At 37.9% G+C, this 15,845-nt stretch overlaps 1 protein-coding gene across 4 annotated transcripts in view; it reads right to left on the bottom strand.

The window, feature by feature from the left end:
- PTPRC (protein tyrosine phosphatase receptor type C) overlaps positions 1-15,239 on the bottom strand; it is a 69,268-nt gene extending 54,029 nt beyond the window's left edge. For all 4 annotated transcript variants that reach the window (XM_067300779.1, XM_067300780.1, XM_067300781.1 and 1 more), the window contains exons 1-2: positions 15,192-15,239; positions 14,973-15,106 (exon numbers count right to left, since the gene is read on the bottom strand). In XM_067300779.1, coding sequence (XP_067156880.1) covers positions 14,973-15,039 — 67 coding nt within the window. In that variant the 5' untranslated portion in view covers positions 15,040-15,106; positions 15,192-15,239. The remainder of the gene's footprint in view (positions 1-14,972; positions 15,107-15,191) is intronic.
- Positions 15,240-15,845: the final 606 nt, after the last annotated feature.

The raw sequence follows: 15,845 nt of genomic DNA, 5'->3' as shown, positions 1-15,845 counted from the left end.
AAAAGGGGAATAACGGCTCTTCTTTGCTGAAGTGTTTTGAGCTCTGTGTAACAGCTAGATATTTATCAAAGAAAATTTATTGAAGTCCATTTTTTAAACAGAAATATTTTACTTCACCTCTACAAGGTGATAATTTGTGATGACGAACAGATGTCCCAAGGCTCTTTCTTTTGCATTTCCTTTAATAACTGATGCGTAGCAGCACTTAGTTTAATAAATATGCAGACTCATTTCTATAAATATATGCTTTCTCCTCTAATGACACAAACATTTTGCAAGTTAATAATGTAACGAAAAATGCTCCATGATCATCTTGAGGAAATTACTTCCATTTCTTTTGTCTCACCTAGTTTCCCTTAGAAGATTAAGATGACAATCACTGAGATTATGTTTCATTCAAGACCAGTTTTATATGTATGAAATACATCAAGCTGTGAAAACATTCCCAGATGCAGAAATCTACTCTAAACCCCTCAGCATTTAGGAGGAGTTACTGTATTTCTCCTTACACACATGAAACCTCACTCTAGAAAGAACGATAATGCCAGGAAGAGTCTGGAAGTCCTGAGCAGCTGCTACAGCCATGTGTGGAAGGAATCAAGCTTTATGTGTTTACCTGATTCTGTAGCCTATCCTGACACTGAGGTATCTTATCTTCACCCTAAGAAATCTCACTGAAGTTGTCTCTTAAACTAGTGAATAAATCTTTGCTGTCTCAAAGGCACAGACTTTAAATAGGTGAAGTCCTAGTAACATTTATTTTAAAGACTAGCCATTTTCTCTCAGGCAAACCCCTCACAAACATAATTTCAAAGCTTGTACAGGTAAGAATTTGCTGAAGGGAGAGTATAATCATTATAGTATTGCAGCTGAAACCATTATTAAGATACGAATGAAATGCCTTCTTCACTGGAAAAAGAATGCATTTTTCTTAATTAGATATTGCTTCTCCCCCTACCCCTGCTGTAATAACACTGCAATTATCAAGCTGTAATACTTTTTTCCAGCCATCTGCATTCATTCTGCACAATACTGCTGACTCCATAGAGACCAAAGACATTATCAGAGACTCCTCTGAGCAAGAATTCCTTCCCCCCCCTCCAAGAATTGCTTTTAATCTTTGTTATAAATGGAAGAATGGTACTATTCTGCCTACACTTCCTGGAAACTCAACATAGGCCTGTGTGTCTGCTTTTATCAAAATATCCATCAAAGGTCAGGTAATTTTCCATACTCATCTAGAGACAAAGATGCTACCTATCTTGATGAATCAGTTCAAGACTGTTAGTGCTTGTCCCTCAAAATGAATCAGATCTAATCACTGAGAAAATGAAGGACATTATTTCCATGACAATAACCGTGCTCAGAACAACAATCTTAGATTCCACAGTTTTTTCCGGTGCCCCAGATCCAAATGTTCCCTGGCTTTGGAGTCAGTGACAGCAGACATGGGACCAGGCAGCCAACCAGTAGAGAGAGGCTATCCAGTCAACACAACATAGCTCTGGACTAGTTCTGGAGGCTGCCAGAAAGGATGAGGGCATTAGGGAGCAACGGACACCAAGTGCTACTAAAAATAAGGCTTCCTCAGTCGTACCACTCCCAGAACAGCTTTCTTCATTTTCAGATAGAAATGTTCCCCTGAAGAAATGGAGATAAATCATTAGATTTTCATCCTTTTCAGATTAACAAACACAAAAAGTGACAATCATGCCCTTAATACTCACTTACTCCTTGGCTAGGAACAAATTCCACTAATTTACCAGAATAAGCTCTACTGTTTTCTTTGACATCAAGACCACAATTATTAGTGCCAGTTATTAATATATCAGCACAATCATTGTATTTCAAAGGCAAAAATTTTCAAAACACATAAGAGATTGAGGAGCCTAAGTGATCCTAAAAAGTCCACTATACCCACCAAAAATACAGAAAGCTCAGTTCTGTCAGTGTCTCTAACAGTTCAAAGGAACCATACGGAAAGCAGTTTCTCCTGCAGGGATCCTAACCTGATCCAGAGAAACTGAAATATTTCCTTTTACTTACTCAACGCTTATTTTAGACTTACTGCAGTAACACAAAATATGCTAGACACCTTCTTAACTTTGAAAGACTTGAAACAGTCAACAAATCACTTTTTCTTTTTTCTCCCAAAACATCTCTTACACCCGAGCTAAAATATCAGATATTCCTGCATAATATTTTGCACTTGAATTTCCTACCAACAACCACTTTTCAAGTCTTGATGCTAATTAAGGATATAAAAATAAAGGCTACAGCTCAAAGCAGGTACTAAAGAGAATCATTTGATTATAAAAAATGATGGTTTTTCGGTAGGCTGCTTCCTTCTACTTCCATGTAAATTCTGTGCTCCAACAATTGAAGGACAATTATATTGTCCTTCATCCAAATTGAAGCTTAACGCATTCTAAAAATTCTAAGTACACATTCCTGATGCCACACTAATCTAGTGGAGATTGTTATATAAATTATCAAAATTCAATATTCATATGATTTTTAAATGTGGAATCCACTTTACAATATTTCACTCTTTTGCAAGAAGGAGGAACACCTCATGAAACACCATTTAATGCCCTCTGTCAAATAAATAATAGCAACAAATGCAACATGCATTTTGATAACTGATGATCAAGAGCTACACAAAAATAGTCGTAACTGATATAATACAAGTCAGTTTTGTAGGTCATAAATACAGCATAAATGATCTTAATCCTCAGAAATAAGTAGGAGAAATAGCTGCCAATGGGTTGCACTGGGTCAGGAGGTTCAGGAATGTAGTAGACTTGGCATTACACCAATGCAAGAAACTATACCAGTAGATGTTTGAAGGGGGGAAAAAAAAAAAAAAAAAAAGCAGAATTTCAGTACTGGTTCTTTAGTTATGTCCCAAATCTTTGAAGAGTAGCTATAAGAAAAAAAAATCGATTTTTTTAGTCCATAACATTACCAGAAGAACTTCAACACAGAATTACACTCCAAAAAGTCACACATAACCATGATTTTCACCACACCTGACTAGTATTTTATAATATGATTCTACACACAAAAGCTGCTCCCAAAGACATTTTTGGGGTAGCAAAGGCAATCATACAGGAGTTGGCAAAGATCCTTTTGTATAGCCAGTGCAAAGCTGTAGGTCTTTTCCTTTCTTAATACCTACAGATACTCACCGAGACAGCATCTTCTCTTCTATGGTCACATACTGCTCTTCTTGTCCATCACACAAGATGGACAAACTGAGAACTACTCAGGGGCTGCAGGGAAGACACCTTTTGCCTGTAGAGTCACCTAATTCTCTGCAGAAGCCGTGACATTAGTGAGGATCACAAAAGAAAAGAGATATCATGGCTAAGGAGTAAAATGCTGGTTTAGGTAACACGATTATATTCCAGCTCTTCTCCAAGAATTCTTGTATGATGCTAGGAAAGCTACTTATATCAAATTTTCCATCCAGCAGCCATTAGTAATTGTTCTGCAGTTATCAGGTTCTTACCATCGTGGTACTAGTCTGACGTGCAAACGTGGTGAGCTTTCAAAACTTCAAATTAACTGAAGTAAGGGGTGCTTTAAAGTGTATGGTGCCTGCTAGGTCTCAGAATAAGCTTTCTGAATCAGTAGATTGATCCCCTCTTTGGATCATTTTGTCATCACAAATATGAAATTGCATATGTGTGTAGCACCGAGATACAAAAGATGAGCACCATAAAAAAACTTAAGAGGAAACATTTGTAGCTGCAGAGAAAGCTTTGAATAGTATTCAGTAAATAAGGCTGTTTCTCCTATGCATTGAAAACACAGATAAAATAATACACTGAATATGTTTTCATTCTGTGCACTGAGGAAAGAATCCTGCGGTGAAAAAACAGTATATGATCCTGCCAGTAAAAACTGTCATAGGATATACAGACGAACCTATTTTCTCCAAACTGTGAATGCTTAGCTTTGCAATCTTCATGTCGTTCTGTACATGTGATTTCTTAGTTTTAAAAAAACATCCTCCACCCTCAAAAAAAAAAAAAAAAATCAGAAACTCTCTGAAAGGGCACCATGATGCTATCCCCAGGCTTTATCAGCAGGATTGGGATGTGTGTATCTATTGCTCAGATCTGCCTCATGGGTTTAAGGGAGTACTGATAGCATTAATACATTGTTATCTTAAGTGTAGGTCAGTGGTAGAAGACCTTCATCAGTGAATTTTGCAGATATTTGCTGACGGTAGAGAAGCAGTGAGACTCAGGGACTTTGGTTGCTATTTCAGGCCTTTGAGTATGATGCAGAAGTGAACAGTTCTTCTGTCTTCTAGCTCCAAACTTGATCTTTTCTGTCCTGTCTTTGCCTGAATCCTGTTTTCCATCAAAACAGAACTATTGTTTTCTCACCTAGTTAGTCCCAATTCATTAGTCTTCTGATTCCTGCTAGACTCACCTCTTCCCACTGATCCCTACACAGATCACCTCTTGCTTATTCCTATCTGATCTTTGCTTTCTTTTATTTTTTCAGATCTTTCTCTTTCCCTCTCCTTCCAGCTGCTCTGTTCCCCACTGCCATCTCAGTCCCAGCATCCTACCTCTTCTCTTTTGCCAGTTTCATCCTTCTTCTTCCTTTGAAGCATTGGGGTAGCAATGGCTGTACCATCAAATCCTTACTCCCTGTCCCACAACACTGATCTCCTCTCATTTGGCTTCATATCTGATCAAAACTGCTTCCTGAATGCTAATTGCTTATAATTACAGAAAATCTCACTAAAAAGAAGTCAGTTGTATCCAGTAACACAGTAAAGATCTGACATCAACCATAAATTAGAAGATACATCACTCTATTGATCATTGCAGTACTTTCCAAAGACTATCTTAAAGATGTTAAGCAATTTTTAAAAAGATTGTAGGGTTATACCTGTTTCCTGCTACCTATCTATATTGCCCATCAACATGAAGACAAGCTGATATGACAGAAAGATCTGAGATTTAGAGGAAGACATTTGTAAATAGTTCTTACACAATACATCAGCTTCATTCGAGTTTCTACTCACAGCCATATCTTCCAATAAATATTTTAGTAGCAAACACAGCCTTCCAAACCCTTAGCATTTTGAAACAAAATCTTTTTTACTCAAACTTGTAGCCATCTAGAATCTGAAGGTCCTTGTGACCCTGAACTCCAACTGACTAAATGAATCACAACCAATTCCACAAAAAAAAACTCTGTGGAGTTCAACAAATATTTCAAAATATTCAATACTGTAATATGGATCCAGGCCACACTTTAATTAATTGCAGGCAATTCCCAGAGCTTGTCTCTCTACTGAGTTCACCATCTGATATCCAGGAAATGTGATGTCATCCTTTGCATCCCTGAACGTAAGTTCTTGATTTCTTTCTTATTACTTTTTTTTTTTTTTTTTTTTAAGACAAAAGAGTTGTAGCTTGATTTTTTTCTGTCTAAATAAATCTATTGGGTCAATGACAGGTCAGTATTAATTTATTATTGTTGTTATTATTCATGAAGGCTCAGATATGAGAATGCTGAATATAATGTAAAAGTTTATGAATTGAACAGAATAGAATACAGTCCCTCTCATATGTAGTTGCTATTCACATAATGTCATTTCATGTAAACAGGGCATCTGTTACAAAAATTGAGTATCAGAGGCATGAGATTATATGCCCTCCCATACAAGAGAAGGAGAGAGTGTGTGTCTGCGTGTGTGCAACACATCATCTACATGTTCTGTTTGCTTACTGTATTCACTCACTGGGGAGAGAATACAATACGTTAAGGAAAAGATTAAATAACTGGAGCAAATAATCACTGCGAATAAATATAATGCCTTTGAATGTGACCTGACTTTTATTATTATTTTAATATAGTAAGAAAAGAGCTTTGGACAAACATAAGTTTTTTTCCCTTTAGTAGTTTTATGATAAAGTGCTCTCTTCCACAAATATGCTGCAGTTGTTGTCCTGTAAAGGAGTTGTAAGGGCACAATGTGAGAATTATAATACATGGATGTAGGTAGGAGGATTTCTTTTGGATCCAGGGAATAATTTATTTAGTTATGTGCTGTTTGCAGTAAGATACTGCATGTCCCTGTCTCAGAAAAGGAAATAAATAGCACAGGGGATTATGTAAACTATTTGGCTGGACACACATGCTACTATTGCCATTTCCCTCATCTGTCTTTCTGCTCGCCTCTACCACTCCTTTTTAAGAGATGTCCACGCTGTCCAGAATCAGACCATCAACTCTTCATGGGAGAGACTGTCTTTCATCCTATGTTTTCACTGCACCTAGCACAACGGGAGCATTTGATTATGATTGTGGCCGTTAGCCCTACTGTATGAAAAATAACGAACATGTTCATAGCAGCATACACAGCTCAGACACACACACACACCCCCTTCCTGACTTTCTAAGTGCTCAGTATTCACAACTGCAGTAACGCTTTCAGAAGAGATTAATTTGCCGCTGGGCACCCAAATTTTTCACATCATCTCAGGGACCAACACAGAGAGGTCTTCTGAAAATCTTATCATTTCCTTCTAAGAACAAATGGTTCCCAAGTTTTCTTGGAGCATATAGTCAAAACTGGGGGTATTTCCTACAAACAGCTTTCTTGGGGAAGCAAACAGGAAAGCAGCACTTAGAGTTTAAAGACCCCAAAGCCCTTTATTGTGAGTAAAAACTGCAGACTTTATTTTCCTATTTTAATATAAAGCCAAAGAAAATTCAGCAAACCACAGTGAAAAACCACAAAGATAAAATAAATCTTGTAAGAGCTCTGAAAGTTTCAAAGTACTGCCTTTGCAGACTTTCCACTGACGTCACTGCTGAGGTGACACTCAGGTGAGCAGCAATGCTGTTGTGAAAGAAATCAAGAGACTCGACTGCAGAGAGAGCAGCTAAAAATGGTGCCATCTGACCTGCGCAGTATTACTAAGATGTCTTCATTGCTCATTACAGAGTGTCTGCTATAAGCTGTGGTTTACAAGCAATCTTTCCCTTACTATTTAAGGCATGCTCCTACAGTGACGACATACTAGCTGACATTTCTGGAGCAGAATCACTTCCACATTGTAAATGGCTTTCTTCCCGATATTAACGCAAAATCTAAAACCAGTTGCTGCTCCAAACACTTCTCTGTTTATTCAGGATGGTGCAAAACTGCAACTTAACTTAGCAGACCCTCAAGTCCAGCATTAATTATAGGCGGAAGACAAATGCAGCTGTGGCTTGTTTATTATTTTTTGTAATAATTTGGTCCTCAAACGTCAGAATTTTTGTGGGACCTTTTATCCTGAACTCTTCTATGATTTCCAATGGACTTAGGACATTCTGTGTTCAGTCAAAAGCATCTGCAGACCAGCTTTCCACATAACAGTATACCTCTACAAATACTACCTTACTACATATTAAAACTTTTGTATTTTATCACCTCAAAATCCTCATGGCCAAACAGGTCAATCTTCAAAACAGTATAAAGTGCCGAATTCAGGAGGTCAGACGTCACTGGATTTTATGAAAGTTTCACCTCTAAGTATTAGAAATCCTTAATCTGTCACCATCAAGAATAAATAAATCATTATAGACCTCATATTTATTTCCTTGAACCACGTCCCTCTTATTCAGCATCATCCCATTGCAAAGCTTCTAAACTCAGAGCTGTTGATTTTGTCTGCCCTGGTGCTCTCTGTAAGTACGTAAGTTGACATTGGGTTAAGCTGTTCTTATTCCTAACGTGCTTTCTGGGAGCGAGAGAGAGTGCATTGAGCAGCTCTTGGGAATGTTTATTTCTAAGGCACTTGGTTAGCAGACCAGAACACCAGAATCAGAAGCGCTACCAAGTTGCACAAATGCACGAGTCTTACTGCTACTTCACATCTTTCCCTGAAATCTCAACCACATTTCATACTTCAGATTAAAACATTAGCCTGCAGGTGTGGAGGATGTAGAAAAGCCTTTCAGTTCTGTCGAGCCAGCAAAGTTGAGCACAGAAGCATTAAAGAAACTGCAAACAAGGCCAGGCCCTTTCATCGTATATTGGACAATCTCAAGAATCATAATTGTATCTCCACTCACTCCCAGATACAAGGCACATGCGTACAAATTCATACACACAGGGAGGCATGAAGGGGAACTTGTGTATTGCTTACAACAGACCTGTGCTGATAGTCTATCACTGCCATCAGGAACCAAGTAAAAAAATGTACATATCATTAAAAAAAATAAGCATGTTTCATTAGCATGCGGATTCTTACAAGGAGGACTAATATTAAGAATAAAATATCCTCAAGATACTCTATCCAAAACTCATTAAAAACAACAGATTCTTCTACTGCATACAAGTGTGTTATTCTGCATTCATTTTAGACATCTAAGGTACATCTCAGGAAGATTAACTGGATTGCTGCAGGAGCAATATTGGCCAACCGTCTTTTTATTACGCTTGCATATGATTTTAAACGGACTTGGCTTGGTCTGCATTTCTCTAGTACAATTGACTTGAGTTCATAAATGTTATCACCAAAACTTCGAAAAACACCTAACTGACTAGATAGTCTCACTGTAGTATTTACTCCTAAATGCGGAGCATGCTTTTCAAAGTCAAGCCTTTTGCAGCTGTGGTCCATTTGGGCACACATTCCTGTCTGTAGACACTGGAAGTAAAGAGACGGCAGACCTGTCCCTGTGTCTTACCATGACTCACTGACTGATTTGGGTCATTTCACCTGACACTGGTTAAGATGGAGACTACAATTCACAAGAGAACATTTTAGAGAAATTCAGATTTGCTGAAGTTAAGCACGGTAATATTCTTGTATGGGTTGTTCTTACTCAGCAGAAAGTATCAGCTCCCCGTTGCCAACACCCGTGCTTTAGAACTGAGAGAGAACAGGTTGTGAACTTGTGCACGAGTCATGTGTTTAATGCTTTTCATTCTTTGCACAGATACACTACTCAAAGATCTCTAATACATAACCAATTTCTTCAGATTAATCTGTGGTAATTTACTACTAATGACAGTCATTTCTTAAAATATTTAAGGAATTATGGCTCCGCATATTACAATGAGGTAAGTATTACTACTTTCAACTTAACAGACGGCAAAATTGATATCTGGAGAAATGAAACAGTTCAGGAACTAGTAATATTTTAAATATTCCATTCATAGCTTTAGTCAGTAGAGCACTTTTGCGGTATGTATACGATTACCCGGCAAGGCTTATACTAGCTGTATACTTTTGTATCATTTCAGCTGAGGATCTGTATTGTAGTATAGGCCCTAATTCTAAAGTCTTTCAGGTGCTTTCAGGATATATACGATTCATTTAACGAACTGCTATTTGCTTGTATGCTGTACTGAAAGCTTCTCTGTATGACTTCACTCTTCTGCTAGGGCAGCTAGTTTGATTATTTTTCTTTTTGTCCTGCTTCATTTGTCAGGGAAAGAATGTATTTCAAAAGGCAATTAAAAATATTGCTCCATGGAGTCCACATTTTTGCAACAACAACAAAAAAAATCATTCAAGCACAACAAAAGATACCTCTTGAGCGGATAGTTCTGTACAGGGTGGTGGGATTATGAATGAAGAACAGACAGACCGTAAGAGAAGTCTTTGAAATTAGAGAAAAGAAACCAAAGCAAGCAGGCTAGCCGAGGAGGCACTGGCACAGGGGGAATAACTGGAAGAACAGTACTGCAAAAGTAGTCGTATAAAAGAAAATAAGTGGATCCTGCTAGCTATACAACACTACAAATAATATAAGCTGGCACTGAAGTGCTCACAGCTAGTTTCTAAAATCCTGGCACTGAAGGCCCCAAACTGCTTTACTTGAAAGAGAAAGAAGCCTGGAAATAGATAAAATGCTTAACAGCTACTGAAATGCCAGTGAACATGATTGGTTTGCAAGTGTACCGATAACCTAGAAATGCACCAGGACACACATTACAGCCTTCTGAGGCTCTGCTTCAGCCAAGGAAATGAAAAAGTGGCAGAAAAAAACAGCTTTCACAACTGTTTAGGTTATTTTAATCTTGCTATTTGCAGGAGAAAGTCAGAGTTTTGCCACTTCAAGAATTTTCACCACTGTTTGCACAAAACTGATTGAGAGCCTAAATTTAGCTTTGAAGAGAGTAAGCTATTCTCAAAAAAAGATGGTTTGGATATTCCATACTTTATAAGTTTGCCTAAAAGAAACAACTGTTTGATTTCTCGTTATGGACGATTAAAAACAAGTAAATGCAAACAGCAGACATCTCAGCATGCTGCAGAAGGCAGAGCTCAGGTCCTGCCGCAGTTTCCCAGATGGGGCTGGCAGTCACGTTCCCAGCAATCAGCCCCACGTGTGCCCCAAGCAACACAGCATGACGTGGAGCAATCCAGTCCAGTGCTATGTGAACTGTTATATCCCTGTAACACACACCAGCTCTTGCAAGGGTTTGAAAGTAGTTCAGTAACAGCTGCAAAGTGCTGAACACGTACTAAGAAGCCCTGCCCAGCACACAACATTTTCCTGCAATGCTTCTGGCTCCAGTGTTGTCCCAGGCCCTGCTCCCGCAGGGACCACTGCCCTGCACGGCACTAGGGTCCTCACGCCCGAGCTAGACAGCACAGGAAGGACATCCACTGAAACAAGGGGAAGTGACAGTGACAGTCTGTACTGCAAAATGCAGCATAATGCAGAGATGCTTGAGCTAACTTTAAATGAGGTGGTTAAATGAATACTGAGAGAAGCCTAGCCATGACAGCAGAAAGTTCATTGTGGGTTAATTTGTTCTGCCTTCATGGTGAGCCAGATATATGCTTATGAATATTAACTCTTAAAACTAGACCAAGAATGTAAACAGCAAACTGAACGTATTCATGGCCTGCTGTTTTCCTTTTCTTGCTCCCAGCATGCTACAGTATATACCAAAGTGCAGCTGCACAGGAAAAAAGAAAAAAAAAAATCAGGTACTATGTACAATGCATTCACAATTTTAGTATGGAGACTACCTACCTGTTTAATGCATACACACATTTTCAGGGAGGCAGGTGGCCTTGCAGATAGGGCACTGGAGTCAGAAAACCCGAGTTTGATTCCCGACACTTACTAGGGTTTCCTCCCCCCACCTTTTCTGCCTTATCTCATTATATATTTGTGATGCTTCTATTCCACTCACTGTTAATTTGTTCTTCAGAACAAATATATTAACAGAAGATCACCAAACAAAAATCAAAAGTAAAGGAAGCAGCTCCAATGCAACATGCCACTGACAGCAGGATTTTCTTTTCAACTAGTCTCTGCATGAAGTATTTTGGCTTTAGGTTTATACCAGTAAAACATTCTCAGTATGTCAATTTGCTAATGTGAGTGAATACAGAATGATTAACAAATATATTTTCTATACTATGTAAGAAAGACCCATTAGTCTTGAACCAATGTCTCTTCTCTATTCTGCACTTATCAATTAATATACCCTATCAGCAATCCAACCATATGCTCCTTCTCTGTTTGTGTAGGTCTAGGCAAATGGGTAAAGAAAATTATGCATTTGATCCAAGTCAGTAGCTAATTCTAGTCCAGAAAACATGTAGTCATGTTAGTGTGGTGCTGTGCTCAGGTTAAAATATGCATCCTGCCTCTCTGTAGACTTTGTCTTTTTAGGTACAACACCAGACTAATAAAACTGAATGGCTTCCAGTTTAGAACTGGCTCGCATTTGGCCAACCCAGAAACTGCTTGCACCCCTGTGCATACACGAACTCTTCACCCTAGAGGATCTTGAATCAAGTATTAGAAGTGTACAAGCTGTGAAAAACTGGTAACTGGTTCTGTCTGCAGAACGCTGGGGTATGCATTTCAGAAAACCTTAAACGCACAACTAAAAAAGCACGTGATACAATCCTAAACAGAACTTGCAGTGGGGCTTCCATAAGAGGAAAACATAGAGGTGGTGCTCTGGGGCCACTGCACTCCTCTTGCCTATATCTGTACTGGAGCTTATGCCGGTGGCAAGAACACATGAGCATCTCCCGGTGAGATTCTCCATAGTTTTGGAGCATGGAGAGTCCGTCGTCCCAGATTTGCGTGTGCTTACTGAAGCTCTGTACATTTACTTGGAAAATAAAGTCACACATGAAACTACCAAGTAATTATTTAGTTTCCTGAGATAAAGGAAGTTGCTCTGCAGTGGGTAAAAGCTTTTGAAAGCCACCAAATTGCTAATACTTTTGTGGAGGGTGAGGGAGGAACCTGAATTAATGGGCTAATGGAATAAAAAAAAGTGCTCCAAATCCTGCAAGCATTTCTTTTTCTTTCTTTTTTTTTTTCTTAAATAAGAACAAAGTTGTATTTTACAATTTTTACAAAGATATGAAATGATGCCTTGTATCCAGTATGTTAGTATTAGCTTTTTGATCAGAAAGTCAGCCTAGATAATAGAAGGCATTAGAGTATCAACCTTGCACTAAAGATTTTAAAAGGCACACACCTGACAACTAAAGATTTTCATAAAGCTAGCTATTCTATCTAGGTGGAGATGAAAGACTAACCAATATTACACAAAGCATTGATGTGTTTAATGAGATATTTCAGCAGTGAAAATGTTTACAATGGCAGATCCAACTCCAGGATTTGGTTCTTTGTGTACAATCCCATCCACTTTCAAATGAAAGCTTTGTTATTTATTGGAATGTGGGTACATCCACAAATACCATTAGTCACTGCTTACTACCAGTATAACTAGATGGATATGAGTCTTTTATTTGGGGGATTTACATAATGAAAAGGCTTTTGTGCAGGTTCTAGGTATTCCTAACTTTTATTTTTCAAATGTAGTTTGAAGTTTTCAAAAGTGGTTTGGATACTGCAGGGAATTTGAGATACTCTATAGGATGCCTGGGCTTGTAGTGAAAAATCCAACAATCTTAAAATTGTCCTATTGGGTCTTCAAAATCACTAGGTATTTTAGGCTCTTAGACACTAATCATAATGTCAAAACAAATCCCAAAGTACACTCAACAGTGACTAGCAAGCACCTGAAAATTATTCCTGCCATAAAACCAAAGCCTACTCCACCTTTTCCTAGTGTTGCCCCTCCAGTAAAAAACTCCTTCCTAAAAGATTGAGCAGTTAGTTCACAGCTACTAGGCAAAGTAATCTGCAGAGCAAAGATGATGTATAATAGTCCTATCACCCTTACAGGAAAACCGATCTCCAGGAGCCTTCTGCTCCTACTCTTCCCCCCTGTTGTATATACAGAGAAAGGTGTCCTGAAAGCCAAAATTCAGCCTACGGGGAAAATTATACAGATAGGTCATAACTGTAGAAAAGTGGTACAGAACAGAAAGACAGGAGTCTCAAATAAGCATGCACCAAACAACATAGTGAAAACATGGTTTGTAATGTTGAGTCCTTGATACTGCAGAATCAGGCAGTTAATTGCTTTAAGTGTTCTAGAGAGGAGTTAAATCATTGCATTTCTTTGAGGCTCTTCTGTATAGCAACAACATGTAGCGAGGAACTGGATCAAGCCAGACTACTGTCTGTAGACAGAGAAAATAACTATTGTTTGAAATAAAACACTGCTACCCTTCTTTCTGTCTTCCAGCCCTCTCTGTTACCTAATGCGTCCACTGACTGTGGAGGTGGCTGCAAAAGCAGGCTGTAACCTGCTCTTCCTGAAGAAAGGGAGCAGTAGGAAGCCATAGAAAAAGACTTATAAAATGAAAAGTAGGACAGCAGATTAAAAAAAAAAAGTCAGGAAAAATGAGAAAGTTTTGTTCTTTTCCTTCACAGTACAGTAATCACTTGTTTTCTCATAACATCCAACCAGATTTATTGCATGATGGCTCTCTTCAGAGACTTTGAAGGACAAGAGAACTAATGTTCAGACTTCATATGCTCTTTTAGCTGGTTATCAACTAAAAGGCAGATCATTTTCTTGCTTATATCATTATAAATCTGGAGTTACTATGATAAAGTGAGGATAGAAACAAATAAATTCAACATATGTGAGAAGTAGTTTTGGCCCTGCATGTAATTTGTTACCATTTCAGAACATGTAAGTTATGAGCACTTTTAGGATGAATGTTACTTAACTGAAAAGACTGTATCCGCCATAAACTATGCCAAATTGTATTAACTACCTAAACTGAAGAAAGATATATAGATATACAATGCTATATGTTCTTTTCAAGAAAATCTTTTCTTCAAACATAGATCCACCAAACGCTTATTTTCATATAAATTATTACCTCAATATTAATTGATTTTATTGCTATTCACCATCGCAACTCTTACACATGTAGTATGTTTTGTGCACTCAACCTCTCCAGCTACATCTTTCTTTTTTAAAGCTAAAAAAGGTCAAGTGACTTAAATTCACCTGCAGTGGGGTAGTAGTTATAGACAATTCAAAATTTCGAAGGCTCTTTGAAGAAGCAGTTTTTATAAACTAATTATAAGTGCAATTTTCCAACAGTAGAAAGAAGCTTACAATGTTTCCTTTTTTTTCCAATCCCACTGCAGTAAAAATCAAAATTTGAGGAACTGTATGCAGAATCTGAGATCAGGGAGTGGCTTAAATGGATGGGAAAATTTTTTCTTAAAGCTTTTAAGCACAGAAAACAAAAGTACTGCCTTGTGAAATGAAACCAAACATAAAGATTGTATTGAATAGGTTCATATAAGAGATCTAAATGTATTCTTTTTCAAATGCGACTGCAATTCTTTTTTTAAGTAGTAGTTCATACAGCACTCACACCCATGACCATGCGGAAGACATTTTAGCCCTGTGTATTATGAGTCAGTCGTCTTGATCTAGGTTCTGACAACATTACATATAATTGTATTCTAGTTTCTGAACAAAGATGTTAGTTCTCCATTTTTCAAAGCTTTTAAATTGTTTCAGTTCTACACAGAACATTATGGGTTCAAAATTAGAAAATGAAATATCAGTTGCTACCTACCTTTGACAAAAGCATCCTGGTCCAGAAAGACAAAGCCAAATGCTAAGACTTTAAGCCACAAAAACATGGTTATTTCTGGAAATCAGGCGTATCCTTATGAAACAGCATGTGTGTGTGTCTCTCTCTCTCTCTCTCTGGAAAGCAAAATAAGTGTTATCTCTCTGCAAAATAATTTCTCAGCGAAACTTGAATCAAAAAGGAGAATAACCAGGCACATACATTGCACTGCCTGCTTATCACAGTGAAGGAGCTGCTTCCTCTGTTACCCTAAACTAACCACTTGCAAACTCGCAATGCAGTTCAGTGATGTCAGAGACAACAACTTCTTCAAAAAAAAAAATTTTCTTTCAGTTTCCAGGAAGTCAAGAGGGTTTTTCTTAAGTTGCTACAGTAATGCTCAGCTTCCTTAATTCAAATGAAATTGAACATTTTCAGCCATTTCAACTGAGGAACCGAACAAGACTTAACTTTTCAAAAGACTGGATTCAACCAACAGCCATTCTTTTTCTTCGTATTCACTTTTTTACAGGGTACATTTCACTGAGTCCTTTCTTATTTATAGACTCTTCTCAGGGAGAAAAAAAAAGGCAATCAACATAACCATTACACTGGCAACAAGGCCTTCATAAAAAGACACATCCTCAAGTGAAGTGATTGCTGATTAAATGAAGAACCTCTAAACATGGAATATATCTTTCTCAAGAATCTATCTTCAAGGATGCAATTCTAGGCATGACAGTAGTACATAAAAAATGGATAGAGGCAGTCTGTTTTCAGTGACGTTCAGTTCTTAATTAGCTAGCTCCATGCAACACTCTACTTAGTTTTTACCAACTATAAAATGGAAAGTCAAACTATTCACCTGTTCCATAA

This window comes from Apteryx mantelli, chromosome 8 (genome assembly GCF_036417845.1).
Source record: "Apteryx mantelli isolate bAptMan1 chromosome 8, bAptMan1.hap1, whole genome shotgun sequence".
Lineage (NCBI taxonomy): Eukaryota > Metazoa > Chordata > Aves > Apterygiformes > Apterygidae > Apteryx > Apteryx mantelli.
Note: the sequence above shows the minus strand (reverse complement) of the source record. Positions and strands in the feature narration are given on the sequence as shown.